The sequence below is a fragment of the Aplysia californica genome, unplaced genomic scaffold (genome assembly GCF_000002075.1).
Source record: "Aplysia californica isolate F4 #8 unplaced genomic scaffold, AplCal3.0 scaffold00122, whole genome shotgun sequence".
Classification (NCBI taxonomy): Eukaryota; Metazoa; Mollusca; class Gastropoda; order Aplysiida; family Aplysiidae; genus Aplysia; species Aplysia californica.
Window position 1 is genome coordinate 1,324,099 of NW_004797392.1, and position 21,285 is coordinate 1,345,383.

The following is a 21,285-nucleotide window of genomic DNA, read 5'->3' on the forward strand; positions in this document are numbered from 1 at the left end:
CCGGCGGTAAGCGGGGCTGGTGGTACAACGAGGTTTCAGTGTACTTCAGTCAAATATAATAGAAGCACAACAGTTTAGAAAAGGCTTTTTTTTATTCCTGAGCAAATAAAACAGAGACCCACCAAAAGAATGTTTCGTAAGCATTTTAGAGTATTTGCAGCACATTTACTTTCATCATCCGGAGCCAGATCTGCGACAGACAATGGCGATCATGGTTTTCCATTCATTCCTTAGCTCGGAGGCTCTCAAAAAAGCTACGTTTCGCTAATCTTTCCCTGTTACCCATTTGTTTAGGTTCCCTGAGTATGTTGTTCTGGGCCTACCCCTGCCTGGCTTGCCCTCAATTTTGCCAGTGAGAGCTAGATGTTCAAGACCCTTATGTCTATTCAGGTGTCCCAAAAACTGCATTTGTCGTTTCCAGATTGTTTTTAACATTGAGCGTCCCACATGGGCTTCATCAAGTCAAGCACTACCTCATTTGATTTCTTTTCCTTACACGATACTCTTAGCCAGACCATCAATGATTTATTTATAGAGGCACCAGCCATCCATGTCCAGGTGCTGTTTTAGCCAAAAATACTCTTAGCAGTCTCCTAAGAAACCACATTTCTGTTGCTTCTATTTTATTTTCAGTCTTTAGTGATTGTCCAGTACTCACAGCCATATATAGAAGGGTTGACCAAACAGCATTTCAGGACTTTCATTTTGGTGTTCATTGAGATGTTTCTGTTTTTCAGGATTGGACTCATTTTATTGAAACTAGCCTTAGCCATTGTAGTTCTCCTTTTTATTTCTATCGAACATTTGGCATCAGATGTTATCATATATCCTAGATATTTAAATTGTTGGACTTGTTTGATCTTTTCACCTTTGCTAATGAGATTACAACTAGGATTTGCTGCTTTTACATTTACTTAATTTACTTTAGGTCATCTAAATGCCAAAGATTAGAGGTGTAACAAGAGAGTAACCAACACAAAAAACAAAAGGAGGATAGCTAAGAAAGATGGATGTTAGATGGGAAAGAAGAAGCAAACCACACCAGAGTACCCACCAACCACCCACACACCAAAACAAGTAAGGACACCACTGACAATAATCTAGAGACCATGATTCACACACACACACACACACACACACACACACACTCACACACACACAACTCCCAGACCCACATATGTTCTCACACAAAATTACAAGCAGAGGATAGTGTTGAACAATAGATGTGTCTTTAGACTTTTCTTCAACTCTCTCTTTTTAATAATAAAAGACCCATTTCTTTTGGAAGGGAATTCCAAATTTAAGTTTTAGGAACAGTGGATACTCTCATGAGATTCTCATCTGCAGATCTCAAAATACGTCTTGGTGACATATATATATGACTCTTTAACTTTACGATATATTGTGGTGCTTTGTTGTTTATGTGTTTGTGACATAGAAGAGCAATTTTGTAATCAGTTCTAGCTTTACGACTTATTACAACAAATGTAGCTTTATCAATAAAGTAATAAAGGCAAAGGTGTGATGTGTTCTTTGGGGGCCGGGGTTCTCAAGACCAATGGTGCAGCTCTACTTTGGAAGTAAAGCCTGCAGAAAAATAGTCACTGGCAGCTTTCAATGCAAGTAAAAGAAAACAAACAAACAAAAAAAAGTATTTTTCATATTTCTTTATTTCCGGTACTTCTTGCTCTGAAAGCATCATCAAACACAAAGGGTGATATCACATTCAATGAAGTAATGAAGGGATATCTATTCACATGTATTGTACAAAAATCTACACTAGAGGCAACAAATTATGTTCTTGTGAAAAAATACAAGTTGCTTATCTCTGAATGCTCCTGGTTGTTAAGATCCCACATATTGCAGTGAAAAAAACTTTAGCCATCGGAGGAAACTAGACTAAACTGAAGACAGATATTTTTAGCCAAATATGTATTATTAGCTAACCTGGTGTTATGTAGAAAGAAAAACAAAAACACATTACAGTGTAATTTACAGTACGGAAAATAAGTTTCTTAAATATTCTTCAACATGTTTCTATAATATTAAAAATTAACATAAACAGTTGTGGAGATATTTACCGACGCAGATGGATGTAGTCCTAATGGTTACAGTAAAATTTAATATATAATTATAGTCCTTATTCACTCTCTCACAATGAGCCGAACCGTCTTTCCATCCAGACACCAGTTATTTCGACAACTTTATCTTTTGGTACAAAGGCTGTGTGGAAACGAACTGGCCACCCTACCACAATATGCCGAAGGCCCAGGAAGTTGTCTCACTAACAATGCAATCCCCAATTTCCGGATCAGACGCGGGAACAACTTTACTTTTACAAAGCATAGAGCTCCCTACAAGGAGGGAAGGCTGAAGTAATAAGGAAGGAACATCACCTCAAACTCTGCTTCCACAAAGTGAATAAAAAGAAATGAGTTCTGCCTATATAGGAATAAAGGTTAATTAATTCAAAAATAAACTCCCCAAATTAAAATGAATAACTGGTGAAAACTTGCCCCACATGATGTCACCTGATAAGGAGAATGAAAAACAATAAATAACCCAAGTGCCCTTCACATGACCATACTATGATAGGAATCACAAAGCAACAAAAGATCAAAAGTACAAACATATTTTCCAAACTGTTTTTCCCAGCATGTAGCCTATCTGGCCCACACCAAAGATATAGTCTGATAACCCCAGTTATACTATTTTTTAAAAAAAAAATATAAAAAAATATGACCATACAATTACCATGAAATTGATTCAACTTACACTGGGACTAGGATATTGGCACTGATCTTTTTCAGTGCCAACACCTGAGCACAACAAGATAATAGAAACAATTTGATTTTTTTTTGGACTGCATGAAAGCATATCAATGAATGAAGGTCAAATGTAGAATGGGGAAGACAAAATCATTCATAATTTTTATACATATATGTAAATAAATACACACACATAATGTATACTAATAGTACAATTGAACAGTGGCAGACTTTAAATCTTAAATATTTCTGCAGAATTTTACATCTTCTTTGAGAATAACGGTAGATACCACTTCATTTTATTGTATCTATTTACCTCTCACTGGTCACCAAGCTTTGTAAGAGACTTTCTATGAGTTAAAAATGATTCTTACTTTTTAGTTTTAGGAAGAGTTTTACAGCACTTGCAACATTTTGTGGTTATGTAAGTGCTGAAGATTAGAGGTGTTACAAGAGTGTAAAAAAAACACACAAAAGGAGAAGGAGAGATAAAGACGACAGAAGTTTGATAGGAAAGAAGGAGCAAACCACACCAGAGCACCCACTAACCACCCACATTTTAACTTTTTACTGTGTCACAGAAACAGGTCCACGTCGCTCAAAGCAACCGAATCTATGACATCAAACCACCACCAATTCTGTCAACTTTTTGGCTGGCAAATGAAACAAAACTCATGGCTTCATCAAGTGCTTAGTAACAATCTATAGACTCTTTGAAGGATAGAAAACCATTCTAATATTCCTATCTCAAGTGAAAACAGTCCAAATAAAAGCCTGGTTCCCTTCCTTAGAACTTAAGAAAGAAAAAGAACACACACACACACGGTAATCCAACAGGATTTTCCTTTGTCTGTCTGTCTGTCTCTTTTTCCCCAAAACACATACGCACACATGCACAAACAATACACAAACATAATGTTTGCCTTTTTTTTATGGCAAAACAAAATGTCACACCCAAGTAGGCACAAATATTCCATTCACTGTAACTCCCGTTTAATTAATTATTTTTTCAGGGACAACATTACACGGTGTGAAATCTTAAGGCAGGCATAAAATGCGAGTACAATCAGAACAACAATAAAAATATCTCAAAGTATGAGTTATCACATTATTGGATGGCATATACAGACAATCATGCTTTCTCAACTGTAAAAGAAAATGCACCATATTCAAATGATCCAGTTGTGCTGATCTGATCTATTTATCTCCGAGCAATATATTAAACAGTTCAGTGGGAAAAAAAACTTGACAAAAGTTGAACACATGCCACAGCCAAAAGAAACTGGGAAGTTGAACTTAGACCACACTATGCGCAAATATGTCTCATGTCATTTCTTTATGATTGTAAAAGGAAACCGGTGAATGAAAAATGCCAATGTCCCTGCTCCAGCGTATGATACCATCTCCAATCAGCAGAGCCGGACGGAGAACCTCACGTACTTTTGCCCACTGCGTGATTGTTATCATCAGAATCCGAATCCTCAGACACAGATCCAGCAGGCGATTCCCCAGACGCAGCGGACGATTCCCCAGATGCAGTGGATGATTCCCCAGACGCAGCGGATGATTCCCCGGACGCAGCAGGAGCTTCAGCCAACACAGGTTCTTCTGGAGCGGGCAGTTCGATCGATGGAGCTGGTTTGGCCGAGGCAAGGGCTTCTCTGATGTTCTTCAATTTTCCACTCGGATCGTCAATGGCTCGTAACCCTGTTGTTAAAATAGTAACCACATAGAATACACACCAACCCAAGTAAATGTAATACAAACTTCAACTTCCTTGGCAATATCCTCCACTATCCCATTAAAACATTACAACTGAATCATCAACTAAATGTAGCCCTCTGAATTTACTCATTATGCAAACTCCTACGTTACCATGTGTTGGGAGCATATCTAAAATCTAGATCAATTTCAAAGAATATGGGACTTTTGTAAAAATGAGTACTAGTTCTTTTTTTTTGAGTCCATAACTAGTGGGGATTTTAATGACCTCAAAATGCTATCAAAGCAACTTCTTCCTGACAAAGATAAGGGGCTGTCCTTTCAAGTCTGGAGATTAACAGTCATACGCCTCGCAAAAAGTGACTGACAGAGAGTTCTATAAATAATCTTATGCCAAAGCAATTATTCCTACTCTGTGGTTTAGCCAAAAATTTTGCGTTTCATCCTGGAGAAAAATCCCTCCTCCTCTTCGTCTGGCACAGTCTCCCCCATCACTCGCTCCCCGGAGTCCTTCCCACCTGAAAATACATAACGGGACGGTCTCAGGTTATGTGGGTGGCTACTGGCTAATAAGGGGGAAACTTTCACAAAGGAAAAGCCTTTGTTATAAATCTTGGCTCTTTGCTGAGCCTTAGTAATTTCTTGTGGGTTTGCTGGGGGTTTTCTTGTTTTGTTTTTTAATTCCTTATTTATGTCTGTCCTGACAATACCCTACGCTGTATGTATAAGCTGCATATATTATGAAGGTGAGGCATTTCAACATCACATTCATTATCTGTTACAACATCGGCAGTAATCAAGCATTTTGAGGCCAATATACTAACTCTTTTTTTTATACTCAAAACAATACTGACTTGATGAATAAAATACTTCAAACATATTTTCTTTAACTCAAGCAGCAAAAGTGCCTTAATCGCTATGGCAAGCCATATATCCATCTACAACACTACTTATGAAACAATAACAGAGTCCCAATTTTCTTCTCGATTTATTTCACTTCAAATTTAAAATAAACTGCAAATGCAAAGTTGGACGAGATATCCTATGTCAAAATATTTACAATGCCACTCTCACTCAGATTAATATCTAGCTCAGTACAGCATTCCCTGAACATAATCAAGAACACAAGAGCCCAGAAGATGAGGACCATAACACACACACAATCTCACCACCTACCATAGAATCTTTACATAAGCTTAACCTTAAAACCAACCAAATCTGTCCACGTTCTAAATTTACAAACCTTCTTTAGTCTGCGCCATTCCATTGATGGTTCCCTCTGTCCCTTTTTCTAACTCAGCAAAGGCCTGGACCAGCAACTTTTGGTCATCCGTCAATTTCCTGTTCAGAGAGACATGGCAATAATTATTACTCTTCAGTTGTCCCAGGGTGCTTCAAACTTCAACAATACCTCAGTGACTCAATCCAAGTCTAACATCTCAAATTCTTCATACCTGTAGAAGGGATACTTTTACAAAATAACCATCAGAACTGGTGTTAGCATAATGGTGCATCACAATTCTACATGTTTATAACACTTTTTCCCTCAACTTTAAGATTTTCCCTGTAAATTTGATCTGGTTCTGGAACTACTGAACTAAAGAAAAATAATCTTTCGGAAACCAGCCAATCACTAGACGAAGACATGCTTCAACACAATTTAGATCATTTAGGGATAGAATGCATTGGCCCTACCGATCCTGGCCAACCAAGGCTGAAAAGGATACAATATCCTCGCAGACATAATTATTCAAATAAAACAACTTCCCGACTTGAGGAAAACTCATATCTTCAGCATGCAGCTGCGAAACGCATAACCATAACTCCATACTCTGAATGGTAAACTGAACAAAACATCATATTGCCATCACACAAATAGAGGGAAGGACCATAAGCGTTCGAAGTTAATTAAGCAAAGGAAAAACACCCCGGGTTTCAAGAACTTTAAATTGTTCTTTTTAAAGTTTCACCCTCAGTTAATATACTTACACAGGCACTTTAATCTTGACGTGAACGTAATGATCTCCATAACCATAGCTGTTCACTCGACTGATTCCTTTGCTAGCCAGGCGAATGCGAGCGTGTGAGGAAGTGCCTTCAGGAATCTAACAAAATAAAAAAAAGCAAAAACACAGACTTTTAATAAAACAAAACAAACCTTGCACATTTGTAACCAGGAAAAACTTGTCTCTATTAGCTGTATGCATCGTGGCTAGTGATGCTTACAGAGGGCCATAATGGCACAGGAAGAGCCTCACAACTGCAGTGGTTTCAGATAGATGTAATCTAAAAGCATCTTTTCCTTCCTAAGGTATAACCTTTTGTTTTTAGATGAATAACAGTCACAGAGTGCAGGGAAGAAGCAAGACAGATAGACAGAAACAACAATGGGAACGAGCAGAAGTAGGACCTACCAGTGGTGCCCTCCAACCACCCGCTGCAGGATTACATCAAGACAAAATGCTGATGAGAAGACAAGATGCACACAGGAAAGTGTAGAACAGTTCATGAAACCTCCAAACACATTATGACAGTGTCAATGTTGAGAAAAATATGAGATGTGAACAACATCAAATATGCAACTGAAAACCTCCATAAAAGCATTTTTTTTAAACGAACAACCCACTTGCAGGTCACAGAGCAGAGAACTTACACTTAAGAGTATGTCGTCGTAGATACCAGGTATTCTTATGGAGCCTCCGAGGATGGCCTGACCCAAGCTGATAGTAACATCACTGTGAACATCGGCTCCCTCCCTGCGAAATATCCGACTCTTGGCAACCTGGAGGAATAGAATATTTCCAATGTCAGAACCAGTATATACAATCCAGTTTTTCTTAGGTATAGTTTTAGTAGAGGTTTTACGGCGCTCGCAACTGCATAAGGTCATATGAGCTCCAGAAGATTAGAGGTGTTACAAGAGAGAAACAAACATAAAAAAAGAAGAAGGGGAGATGAAGACTATAGACGTTTGATAGGAAAGAAGAAGCAAACCACACCAGTGCACCCACCAACCACCCACAAAATGATCCAGTTGCAAAGAAAGATGCTTAGACTTTATCAAAAGACAGCTACCAGAGGAAAAGAAAGACCAGCCTGACCATGACCCCTAGAGGGAGCACAGTAGCTGTAACAAATTTACCAAGTTGTATTTGCAAACAGAAAGACATTGAACTATTTCAACTCACTGAACTCTGGCCAGTCCCCAATACAGGCAATTTTCACACTTTTCAAACAATTTTCAGGAATGTAAAAATAGAGCTTTTGACTTAATTTTTTGGCTTATGTAATGATACATTCCTCCTCTTTATACTACATTTCTTAAATTATCTTTGAAACTTTTTTCCCCACATATTATTAAAGTACGGTAAGTACCCCACAATTTTCAAACTTTGGAAAATATTTCTCGTTTCAGAAAACAACATCAAAAATAAATTATTGTAACAAAAATATGAGGACTAGATCTAGATCTCCATATTTTCCAATTACCTTTTTTTAGTACGATACTAGCTTGCAAAGCTCTCTAACACCCCTAGATCTGGGTTTGGGGGGGGGGGGTGTTAATGACAACAAGGGAAGAAGAATAACATAATTTTAGGCCTCTACAGGGCCACCACAGTGAAAGTAGTTTTTCATCTAAATACTTCCTTATTTTAGAGCTTTTCCAGCAGCTGATGTCATTTTTCAAAGATTTTCGGAGCCCTGGCAGGGGGTTGAAGGGGGACAGCGTCCCCTTTATGTTTGAGAATTTTTGGTTTCAAGGCATCCTAAGTATGCCATTTCTGGCTATTCAAGCCTAAATTTGACAGAAAATAAGTGAGAAAAAAAACATACTTTGCATAGGCCTACATAATTTTCTGCTTGTGTTAATCCATATATTTCCAAATCCAAAGCCATGTACTGTACATCCACAACTAGATCTATCAAACTTGACAGTTAATGTTCAACCTTTTTCTGCTAGTGTTGGTTTGCACCATAATCATCATAAGGTGTAGAATCCTTATAATAATAGTATAACAGCTTGACTTGATCTAGATCTTATATCTCTAGATTCTAGTCTAGATCTAAATAACTTGACAGCTTATTCAACTTAAATCAACAACAAAACTTACAAATAAACAAGTCTGGTAAAAAAAATAAAGCTGTCTTTTGAGTTTTCTTTTCTTGGCAGGCCCAAGATCTATTGAATCACAATCATCATTTTTTCCTCTTGTTTACACAGCTGGTGCTCTGCTTCTTGAGCTTTAGAAAGTGAAAGTGAAAGACACTCTACACTTTCAAATAAAATAGCACTTCCGGTATGGGTTGGTTATTGTTGACTATTGGTAATAACGGACATTTTTTTATTTCGCATTTTTAAAAATATTTTTTTTAAAGTATTTTTTTTGGCACGAATTTTCACAGAAATTTTTCCATTTGCGGAATTCTGCTAATTTGCGGAAATTTTGCGAAAGACCGGAAGCCCTGTTATTTAAAAAATCTTCATTTAACCCTATTCATATGCCTTGGGGTCATTTTGTATCTCAAGGGTTGTATTCTTCTCATTTTAGAATACTTCTAGTACGAAGATCTCTGAAACTTTCAGTATTTCCAAAAAAATCATTTTGACCGACTGCTATGCAAGGCCTACAGACCGGATTAACAAGTAAATTTCCTCGTTGAAAGTGGTGGCACGTCGTATGGATACGATAGTAAAACACGGCGTGCGGACTGGGTAAAAGTTAGGAAAATGATTAATCTGAAGCTTCATAAAAGAATTATATCACATTATTAGATTAAATGGTCCTCTTTGAAAAAAATGTAAAAACCCGACCCTGCCTACGTTCGGGATCAGGGCTCAGTGAGTCAATAGACATAACTCACATGGGTTTGAACAAAAAACAAAAAAAGCTGAGATTATTAACTGTTCTTTTTACAGGATTTCGGTGAAAATAATGGAAATAATTAAAAGTAACGAAAAAAACCCAGCTTCTCTACAGTAAAAAAAATTATTCCTAAAAAATGCAGAAGAAATGTTCTGTTCTTCACCTAAAGCAACGGAGCTCTGTAAGAAATAGATTTTATGAAATTCTCCTAGTTGAAAACAACCAATACAAAGGAAAACAAACAGAGCATAGTATGGGATTTATTCATGTTGGATATGTTCGCCATGTAGTCCATTCAGAATGCCCTTGCTATAGAGGCCTGAACTCACCTTAAACGTTATGAAGACCTCCTGACTGCCCACTGGCATGCGCACAGTCTGTCCGTTCTCTACGCCTGCAAAATAAATGGGATGATTTAGTTTTAAGTTTTGGTAGAGGTTTTACGGTGCTCGCAACTGCATAAAAAGTCATATAAGCGCCAAGGGTTGGATGTCAATAGAGAAGTTCTTACAGAGAATCAGACTTACTCTGCTCATGTCGCTCGCTTCAAAAGCACAAAGTCTGCTTCGACTATCAAGGCACCCTGGAAATAGCGGGTCACAAGAAGCAGAGGCAAAAATAACGATAGTAAGGATTAGGAAAGAAAAAGCAGCAGTTCCCTGTTGCAGTTCAGGCACAGTTATGAGCAAGACATTGATGAATCAGCCCATTTACAATTACAATTCTACTGTGCATAAGAACTTGAAATGTTAATGTCATCCCCTTTGGGAATGGCCTAAAGACACTCCAGTCGGTAGCACCGCCCCGGAGGGTTCTAGATTATTTAACTTTCCAAACTGACAAAGTCGATTATAGAGGTATTAAAAAATTAAAACATTAAAAATCACAAAAGCTTTAGTCCCATCAAGAAACCACGGGCATAGCGCGATTAAAATTAGAGACGTTTCGTTCAACTTGCCAAAGGAAAAAATTTGATAACATTTCATCCGTTGAGACTCAAAACTTTTCAATCCCCAAACTTCCAGAACCCTTGACTAATCTCAGCAACATGCAATCTGAGTTAACTTTTCGACGCAAGTGGCATGCTTGTCAAAGATGTGATAATAAACCTCATAATTTTAGAACTAATATTAAATGGAAAGTTGACAGAAAACAAGTTAACCACAGTTAACTGAACGATTTTTCACATATGCAAAGGAACTTTTTCGGTGAAAAAAAACAAGACCTAAAAAAAAGCATTGTGCAACTCATTTTAAGTAGATTTTTTAACGCATTGCCGACGCGTTGAAATGCGTCCGACGAATTTTAAAGATTCCTATGGTACACATCTTAAGTGATACAAATTTGACAACTAGGGAAATAAAAGTTTAGCCGTTTTATATGTTTATAACACTTTGACCTTTGACTAATTATAGTCAAACTGACGAAGCGTTTTTGTTCAAGTGATAAGTGCATTGAGTAATCGAAAGTACAACATAAAATAGCAGAGTCCAGGAGAAGTCTAACGGTTTTCCATGTGCTTGAAATTGTGATGGAAGATGGGGTAGTTGTTAATTTAGAAAGTGAAGCTTGTAGTTCTATAGCAGACAGTGGTTCTCCTGATCTAGATGATGAGGAAGAGGTAGGTCTACTTATGCGTGGAGGAATTTTTGTTTGTTTTTGTGGCGGTCTGATGGACCACTTTTTCTTCAATAAACTGCATCAAAGCTATTGTTTTTATTAGCTAAATAATGCTTTTACTTTAAAAATTCTATTGCTCTAGTTTTTATAACAGAAAAACGCTTTGTTCTATCTCTAAAAGTAATGTTTTTATCTGCCCCTAAAAAAAGCTAAAATTCATGCGTCACCAGCGAATGCAGCTGTCTCTAACCCTGCACCTGCAAAGAGTTAAATCTCCAATATTACTTTGACAATCTAAGGGAAACATGTGATGCATGCTCTTACCTGCCGGTACAGGCACCACAACGCGCTTGCGGGCTACGACCTTGCCCTTGCCATTGCACTCAGTGCAGGGATGTTTGTTGATGACCCGTCTCCCATGGCACTGTCGACATGTACTCCGCATCACAAATGGACCCGTGGAAATTGTTTCCTATGCAGAAAAAAAGAAGAAGTGTCATCTCGTAAATGAGCGAAAGCTACTTACAGTCCTCGGTACAAAAATAAAGTCCAGTTACCTTGATGTTGATGACCAAAAAAAATGTATAACTTAGAAACATACCAGTTATGAATTATCTGTGGACTACCAGTAGATTTCAACTTGACGTCACTTGTTTCAACTGATAATTCATGTTAGAACTTTGTCCTTTTAAAAAGGGTTCAACTCAAAAAAGTCTGAAAATATTCAGAGAGAAAGTCTTTACTGTCAGATGTGAAACAACAAAGAAAGAGTCCTCTTTAATCTGAAGCCTCACCATTCCTGTTCCGTTACAAGCTGGACATCTTATAGGGGAGCTTCCCGGCTCAGCACCACTGCCATTGCACTTTGGACACGTGTCTTTGACATTCAGCGTGATCTCTTTGTTTACTCCACGTGCAGCCTCTTGGAAGGTCAGGTCCATCATCAGCTGGTTTACAAATTAAAAACAAAAAAAGTTTGATAAGAATCTGTTTTTGTTTGCTTTGAGTAAAGAGAAACACATCGACAAAATAATGGTCACTTAGGAGTTGGGGAAAAAGTAAGACAGCCAGACAGACTGAAACAAAAGAGGGAAAATAAAAGTGGAGCTCCTCTTATTTAGCAGGGATATTCCCTAGTAAATCTCATCAACAGACATGAGACAGCTCATGACAAAGTCTCTTCCTCCAGAGAAAACCGTGTTATGACAGCACAACAGTGTGCATCTCTCTGTGATGCTTCCACCATCAGTCACTTCTCAATCAAAAGGATGTCGTGAAAGAGTAGTAATAAAGTAGCAATGCCAATCGGGCTTTCCGGCGCGGCGAAAATTTGGTGCCCGTTTGCGGGTGATTTTGCGAACCCGGCCGAAGCGTAGGTGACTAACTTTGTCAACCTCGGTCTGCTCTATTTCCGAACCAATCCGAATGAAACTCGGCAACCAATCAGAAAATAGGGTAAACTAATGATATGTGGACGTTGAAGTTCGTACTCATAAATTAACCTATACTTTTGGTGTCGGGAACACTTTCGTATCAGGTACACCAAAAACTATAAGGAGTTTGAATTTCAACGCCGATATGGTAATAGATCTATCTATCCTCTATGGTGTGCTCAAATTTGAACGTTCTGTGTCAAGTAGTTGTTTAGATCCGATCATAAATGAACGACTAAACCCCCCTATCCAAAGCGGCTTCGCACGGAGACTGGCCATTTCCCCCTCACTCTCGCGGCAAATGTATGTGACCTACAAATCCCCGCATGACTATTCTGGGCCTGTTCATTGGTCACTTGAAATAGGGCAATGGCGGGCGCGTGCATCCAGTTGTTTTTCTCTCTGTTCCCCTGTAACATCGCAATGGGGGTATTCCGAGGCGAGGTTATCTCGTCTCGGGGTGTTCGCGTCTCAACGGGGAAAAATAATTTATATTTGTACGGCATGCTAGATTGAATTAACTTATCTTTTATGGTTGGCATGGTCTAAAGTCATCATAAAAAGCTTTGCAATTATTTAGTCACGCTGCCGACATATATTCTTAAAGATCCCATGTTGTGATACGATGCTATAAATAAAATGGACTCATCCCGACACCCCTTTTCGCAAAATCGTAATATGTTCACCAAAATTTTAATTATAACAAAATAACTACGAAATGGGTAGTAAATCTGACTGCAGAAGTGATTTCTACACCCAAAATCCCATTGGGTAGCCAAGTTTCTCTCTCACACTCTGATTAGTTGCCGAGATATCGTCGATTTTCTTACAGAATCTGCTACTGCGTGGTCCACTTTTTAGGAGTATTTTCCTATATGTGGGTCATCCATATTTTGCCGACCTTTACAACCCCATAACTTTTTTATTTATGAACTGATTCTTAAAATTCAAGAAGCATAATTCTTAGAATTGAAAATTCTTTCGCAAGTACCAAATAAAAAAGGGCTAAAGTGAAAAATTAAATTTTCACTGGCATTGTTAAATAAAGGCAAATCAGTTTACTGCTAATGGCCACGTTTTTTAGTAATCAGATGGAGACTGAAGAGAAGTAGAAGGAACAGACACCCACCTTAGCATCCCTCAAGATTTCATACTTAAAGACATGGCAAAATGAACAAACCAGATTTATTCTCCTGTATCTTTATACCAGTACTTTCTTTAATCTAACACATAGAGGCTTAGCACTGAGAGTACAATTTTTAAACAAAGCATTAATAATCTCATGACAACTCTACCTCTGAAGCAGGAGCAAAACCATCCATGGAGCCCTCAAAATCCTGGTTCGAAAACCCAAAGCCGCCAAGACCAGCACTGCCAAATATTTTTCGGAACAGTTCCTCGGGGTCCATTTGACTCTGAAAGTTCTCAAACCCTGCAGGTCAAAACACAAAGCAAAACAATTTTAAGTGACCTAAGTTAATAAACATCAAAATGGCATGGCACACTACAATAAAAAGAAAATTACTGTGCGCAAAAGTGATATGGAAAGAAAAGATTATTCAAGATACACGAAATAATTGAAGAAATAAAACACTGCAAAAACATGACAATCGAGCTCACCTTTCACCCTAATTCATCTTAAATCTGTTGACTCAAAAATAGAGCTTCACTGTAAAGTTTCTTCTGACATGAGATTTAAAATAACGAAATAATAATATTTTTCTTTCAAAATGTAGGGCTTTGTACACATGAACAGCTGGCCGACAGTATGTATCGTGTCCAGAGCACTGAAACACCGTTCAAAGACCCGAGTGAATTTACCATGGAATCCTTGCTGCTGTGACCGGAACCCTCCTGGCTGTTGCCTCGCTCCCTGTCCAGCCATTCCAAAAGCATCGTAGTCTCTCCTTCTGCCTTCATCACTCAGCACCTAAGAAAATGTAATTACAGCTATAGAGAACATCCCTCGTCCAACATACTAGTGCTGGGCGGTGCAGGCGAAACCTAGGGTCGGCACTTTCTCGAACCGCCAGTACTGGTACTGGGAGTGACACCAGGAGGTGACGTCACAGACTGTGCATCTCGCGTCTAATGCCACAATCAGCGCCACCCCCACCCCCCAAGTCAGAATTGGAGAGGCAAACTGTAGCACAAAATACCTTTGAAGTTTGCCGCCCTGCGGGATTAAACTTTGCATGCAGAATTTTTTTAATAATTATTGCCGCTAAAAATTGATTTCATTTTCGGAATAAGCATATCAGAAAAAGAAAAGTGGCTCGCGTGGGAACTGATTTGATGCCACATTTAAATTTAAGCAAACTTCCTTTTTGATTGTCAATGTTGAATCTGAAGTCATGTATCAAAGTCACCCGCTGCATTGTGCATCTGAAGTTACAGCTGCTAGGCCTAGGCCTACACACACAGCACACTTCCCGTGGCCGTGTAAAAAACCGTTGGTGTCAGCTCCTTCCCAGGGCCATTACCGGAGGCCTGGGGCCGGTACTGACACCTCCTCCGGTAGAACCGGGAGTTCTCGTACTGGGTACCCGTACCTGCCCATCCCTACAATATACATAAATATTTCAAAATAATTCCTACCTTGGAACAGATAAATAATAAACCACAAATGACCCAGAAAAGCAATGATTAAATCATAGTGCTTTAGAACATTCAACGTAACCTGGTAAGTTCCAAGGATAACTTCTATTAACATCAATATCAAGAATACAGTACAGACAATGTTCGATTATATTATTAGAACCAAATATAGAAGCTATTTCTCTGGCGCAAGCTGACAAAAACGCCTTTTCTTCTTTTTGGCACAAAACATTTTAATTTCCTAAATCGAAAGCCTGATCTGTTAGTTACCCTACTTGTGTGAAAAAATCATCATGAAACTGTGTGTGATATTTACAAAGATTTTTCTGTAAGTCCATCCCAAGCAAAAATACAACAGTCCCATTTGAATTTAAAAAACGACAGCTGCAATGAAAAAGCCTTTTTAAAAGAAAAGACACAGGTTTAATGAAAAACGCTTACAAGGCCTGGATATTTTAAAAGATTTTCATGCAAGTAAGTCCAGCGGAAGTAACCACAAGAAAACAAAAAGTACAGATTTAAAGAAAAACATTTTTTTTAAAGAAAAAAATTCTTAGGTAATGAAAAACCTTTCATGTCTTTTCAACACATTCACGTACAACTAACTTACTTCATAGGCTTCTGAAACCTCTTGAAACTTTTTAGCTGCTTGTGGGTCCTTATTGTTCATATCAGGGTGAAACTGTTTGGCCAACTGTGAAAGCAAATACAGAACAAAATAGATACTCATTCATAACAAAGACGCAAAAATCTTAAACAAAAGAACCATATCAAAAAGTAAAAGGAACTGTGTCAAAATACACTAGATACTTTTGGCAAGTGGTGAAGAAAATTATTAATCAATTCGACACTAGGAGGTCGTCAGGAATGAATCTGTGAAAATTTTTTCCCAACGATTACAATTTGTTTCCCCAGCCAGTACTTTTACTGAATGCTAAGAACGTCTCAGCTTAACGGGAAATTAAGTATTACGTGTATTTAAAGATCTTTCAAAGCATAATAATATCACATAACAGTACTTTCCACCAAAGATCCCGGTGCTCGGGAGCAGGGAAAATGCGCGATCTTAGCCGATGGACCACGGTAAGAATCTACGGTCACCCGTATTAAGGCCCCCACAGCCAGTAAAATGGGTCTCCCTCCACTCTAAAATGAACTGATGTGACCTGTGGGTGGGTTTATGACATATGGCGAGCAAAGAGTGGTCAACCTTGATGACCAATCACAGTGGTATGAGGAATGCTATTTACACTTATTAGCCTATCATTAGTCTCTAGTTCTACACTTATCCAGCTGCTCCTCACCTACCCTTATCTCTCAAAATTTATCAGCTTTCCATCTCTGACTGAGTACCCCCGCCTTTGTCGTTATGCACCATTATGTAGTGACCACACCAATCAAAATTTAGTTTGTCTTGCAAATTCAGAGAGAAAAGAGACAATTTACTGCGGCAAAGGTCAGGGAAGAATTCACAGTTCAATGAGATCCCGCCTGGAGCGAGCATGTAGGCCCTACCCACCCAGCGAGTTATGTAAGTTTAAGTGGAGAGCTCACATGCGAGTGTGATGTTAGGGGCAAACAAATGCGTCGGTCAGTTCACACCTCAGTGTGATCCCGTTTGGGGCAAACACTGTACTGTTTCATTGAGTTTTACGTTTATGTGATCACATTCATGACAATGGCTTATCTAGGATGCGATGGGCAGTTCAAAGATCTCAACTTTTCACTTTTGGTTGATTGGCTGTGCGAAATATGATCTGAAATGCGGGATCTTGGACGAATGTTGACCTTCAGAGTGAAATCTTAGGGGCAATTTTTGTGCAGTAAAAATTGTTTCCTTGAAACAGCGGGATCTTAAGCGAACCAGGATCGTAAGCGGTGGGATCTTAGGCGGAGACCACTGTGTATCATAGGTCGATGACATCTTTTTCCTTGGATGTTATAAGGTTATTTATCATAATAAACACTCCCTTAACCCATTACCCATCAGTTCACTTCTACTTCACCGACGTTAAAAAAACAAAATATGTGAGGCAGCGAGGTGGAATCAGGCTCTCGTCAAAATAATCAAAGTGAAGAAACAGGCATTTTTCCACAGGTTTGTGGATTTTTTTCAAATTTTTGTTTTTCATGCCAATTAAAGAAATCGTTTCTGTATGGATTTTTCTGAAAAACGTTGATTAAAGGCACAATAAATGAAAATTTTCAGTTACCATGGACTCGCTTAAGCTTAGGAAATAACTAATTTTTGGCGGCCATTTTCTCACTAATCTTACCTCTGAAAACAGGTGACCCCGCCCCCTTCATTCGCAAATATCTCAACTTGTATTCAAGATAAATGGATATTTTTTTCATTCAAATAAAGACAATTGAACAAGCTTTAAGATGATAACAATAACTCTACATGCCCAAAAATTGACAAGAGCCTGATTCCACCACGCTGTCTCACATATATATTAATCTTCCACTTTGAATTTTTTAGCTTAATTAATTAGTAGCAACAATATCTAAATGCCTGATCCTTAGAGAATTCTCATACTACTGTCCTGCATCATACCTTGTAATATGCTTTCTTAATAGCAGACTGATCTGCATTTCTTGGCACCCCCAGAAGATCATAATAGTCTTTTTTGTTGAGGTTGGATGAGGAATGGAAGCTGGCACTAAACCGTGAAATGCAGGAGCCAAACTGTGGATATAAGGCTGAAAAACAAAAGAAAAATCATATGGGTTTATTTCACTTCTGGTAAAACTAAAAAAGACTTGCTATTGTAATATCTAAATAGCTAATGCAGAGCTATCTCTCAGAAAAGACAAATCATGAACAAGACTGATCACAAAACTGTAAATTTGATTCAAAGTTCTTTATCCAAACAACTTGCACAGTAAAAAGAAGTCAGCAAGGTGAGTTGTATCGTTAAATTCGTGATGTATTCTTCTCAAGCTGTGAACAATTTGATTTTTCAGTTTACTGCTATCAAGCCTGAAGGAGCATATCTGAGTAAACATGACAACCAGTATATCAGTAAGACAGAACACAGGCTGAGACATAAAATATTGTCAAAACTTAGTAAGTTAGTAGTCCAGTCCATTTTTTTTTTTACATGAAGGATATTAGTTTTTGCTGGGTGACTAAATGCAAAATAGTATACTGCCAAGGTCGAGCAGTCTTGTTTTCTCGCAGAACCTTTTGAAGGTATTTTAAAATGAAGTAAAGTGCAGGAACGTTGCACTGTATGTAGAATTCTGTGTGTTGCCCAAACCAAAACTAAAGTATCTGAATATTCAGACATTTAAAAATCTCTAGCTCTAGAAATTGAATTTGATGCAAAAAATGCTTCTTCCCAGTCCTCGCAGAATGAAAGGATGACGCTTAAATCTCGCAAATAACCCAAAAAATCTCAAGATCGGAAACCGTTCGGAGAAACAGAGTTCAGCTTTACTTTCCCTAACGTTCTAAGAAATAATTACTTCGGAAATTTTTTTGGGGGCAATAGGGCCTACTTAAAGTAGGCTTACATCTAGATCTCTTGATTATTTGTGTTTCAAACGAAACCAAAGGGTGTCTTACTGACAGAAACAGAATGATTATAGATCTTGATCTAATGAGATCTGTGTACTCAACAGGTTTCGGTCAATAGGGCCTAACCTAGATATCTATCTAAGTGCGGCTAGATGTCATAAAATGTAGAACGACGCAAACTATTTTTAGGTAAGGCGTCCATCTTGTTAAGACGTCAGACCAGGATACCCCTCCAATCACGTGACTACATCTAAGTATAGCCAACTGCAAGGAACCAAAGATGGAAGTGTCTATGTATATCAAGCTTTAATCTACCTCTCACTGTTGGAAGTTCTGATAGCCGGATGGACAGGTGAGAATACAGGTGGCCTTCTGAATACTGTCTATCGGTGTGGACGATCAAATTGACCAAAACAAAGTTTTAAAATGATGTTAAAACACAAAAGTAAATTAATTTGGTCGTCTGTTGCCCGGAAGTTCTCGCGCTACTCCTCTCTCTCTCTCTCCACTGCCCACAGACAAAATTGTACGCTTTTAGTAGGCTAACAGTAGTAATGAAACGTTTGTTCACGGCACAGAATTCTACAATTTTTCTGTTATCACAGTGTAGAATTCTGTGGTTTAGGGTGAATGCAAAATTGGTTGGCCTAGATCTAGGCTATAACAGTGAACGCACACCGGGTGAGAATAGAGCCAAAAGACTCGCCTGCGCTATTCTCACCCAGGGTGAGAATAGAGGTGGCCTACAGGATAATAGTAGGCGCTTTTCGGTAGTACCCACCCCGCAATTGTTATTCATGGGATTTGGCCCCAAGAGTACGGGGGTTTCAGGGGGGCTAACAAAAATAGGAAGGGGGATTTCTGCCCCCCTGAATTTTACCACAATTTAATGTTTTGCTGTTGTTAGGTTTGATATCTTAGCTCACCGCGAATCAAACGTATAGATCTAGATCTAGATGTATCTAGATCTAGGTCAGGCTCAAATAAGGGGGGTGGGCACTACCGAAAAAGCACCGGATAATAGTATAGGTAGCAATGACAATGAAAAATTAAATTTTCATCCGAATTGCTTAAAAATGGGCTTAAATGAAACTAGAGTAAATTCTAAGAACTGTGGTTTTTAAATTTTAAAAATCCATTGATAAATAAAAAAGTTATTGGGATTTTTTTTTTGCAAAATGTTGGAGGACCTTCATATAGGAAAAAAATCGCCAAAATGTGGGACATGTTTTGATGTATTTTGAGGAAAAACTGTTCATAAGTCAGTAATGAATTGGAGCATATGAATGAAACTTGGCATCTCCATGTGATTTTTTGTGCCAAATCTAGTTCTGCTATCACTTTTTCGTTGTCTTCATTACTTTGGATCTTAAAGACTGATATTTGCGTTAAATTTGTTGAATTGCGTGACATCGTTTTTACCGCGACGCGATCACCCCTTCTAAAACTCAGTAAAGCGCTATCGGGAAAACCCGCGATGTAGTCATCGGTGACCCATTTGGTTATAGGCAGCCAATCACATGCCGCCTAGCGATCACGCGCCTCTTGCATGCCGGCACCTCGCGTTTGGAATGCGCGATTAAGTTTCTAGATCTAGTGTTTTATCAATGGGTGGGTGGTAATTTTAAGTTGGTACGGAAAATCTACTAAACGCAGAGATCTGAAATTTTACAGCAATAAAGAAGACATGTGGGGCGCTTGTGTGGTCGGCGATCAACCCGCAGCTCCGCTTAGTTTTCGAACCGCAGAGGAAATTCTCACAAACACGGCAATATCTCCGGTTCTAGTAATCGTTCGGGATTGTACGCTGGCATGTCGTTAGTTTAACCTTTCCTCTGGTTGGTTGCCGAGTTTCATTTATTTTCGTCCAGGAGTTTTCCCGTAACTAAACTTAGAAGAGAGTCACTTCTGATTCCGAGCGGCCCAAAAAATACCCCTCGCGCGGAGGCCGATTTCCGGCACAAGGCAAGGCGCAGCGGGCGATTGGCATTGCTAGTATAGGGCCTTCTATGTGCTCAGCATCCAAAAATACTTTGGTTAAGCTCCTGAGTAAAAGTGCATCTGCATTACTTACAGTTGCAGTTCCAGCACCAAAGTACCACAACCACTTTGAGTAAAAATTTGGAAGGACTTCCGTAACGAGCGACCACCCCAGCCTACGCAATAAAGAAGGGACTTTTGAGTGGGATATGTAAAAGATAGGGTTTAGTATTTGGTTGGGCAATAAAGAAAGTAAAGAAAGTAAATTCAATTTGTGTTACTTTGTATTCCTATTGCCTTCCTTTGTCTCTTCACCTGGAATGGGTATTATTAGTGACATGTTAACATCTCAAAGCATACACAATAATATGACATGATTAGAAAAATCAGTGGCGTGGCTGGGAATCGAACCTGTGAGTGAGGGAAGTAAACATGATTAGTAGTCCAGCAGCATAACCACTATGCCAAACAGCTGGTGTTACCAATGAGTGAAAAAAAGTTCTTATAAACCTACTTGAGAGTTAAGTGTGAGTGTATCACCTTTCAAAATTCCCAAAACACAATTATTTTTTACATCAAATGGTTTTGACGAGGTTCCTTCGCAAAATTAGGAAAGCTGATGCGATCGGCTTTAAAAAAAAACAAAGAAAGAAAAAAAAAAGTAAATTTCTGAGTCGACTCTACCTCATTTGCATATAAAAAAGGCCGGCACTATTTCTCCGAACGTTCGGGAAAATAAAGCTGAGCACTATTTCTCCGAACGTTCAGGAAAATAA

The 21,285-nt window shown here is 38.6% G+C and overlaps 1 protein-coding gene across 1 annotated transcript; it reads right to left on the reverse strand.

Moving 5' to 3' along the window:
- Positions 1-1,652: 1,652 nt before the first annotated feature.
- On the reverse strand, positions 1,653-17,709 carry LOC101852619 (dnaJ homolog subfamily A member 3, mitochondrial; the record flags this gene model as incomplete). Its single annotated transcript, XM_013081262.2, is given in 11 exon segments — positions 1,653-4,475; positions 5,734-5,831; positions 6,480-6,595; positions 7,144-7,272; positions 9,685-9,749; positions 11,300-11,447; positions 11,770-11,922; positions 13,704-13,840; positions 14,230-14,338; positions 15,617-15,700; positions 17,564-17,709. Coding segments are annotated over 11 exon segments (1,460 nt in total), but the record flags the coding sequence as incomplete, so codon positions are not given.
- Positions 17,710-21,285: the final 3,576 nt, after the last annotated feature.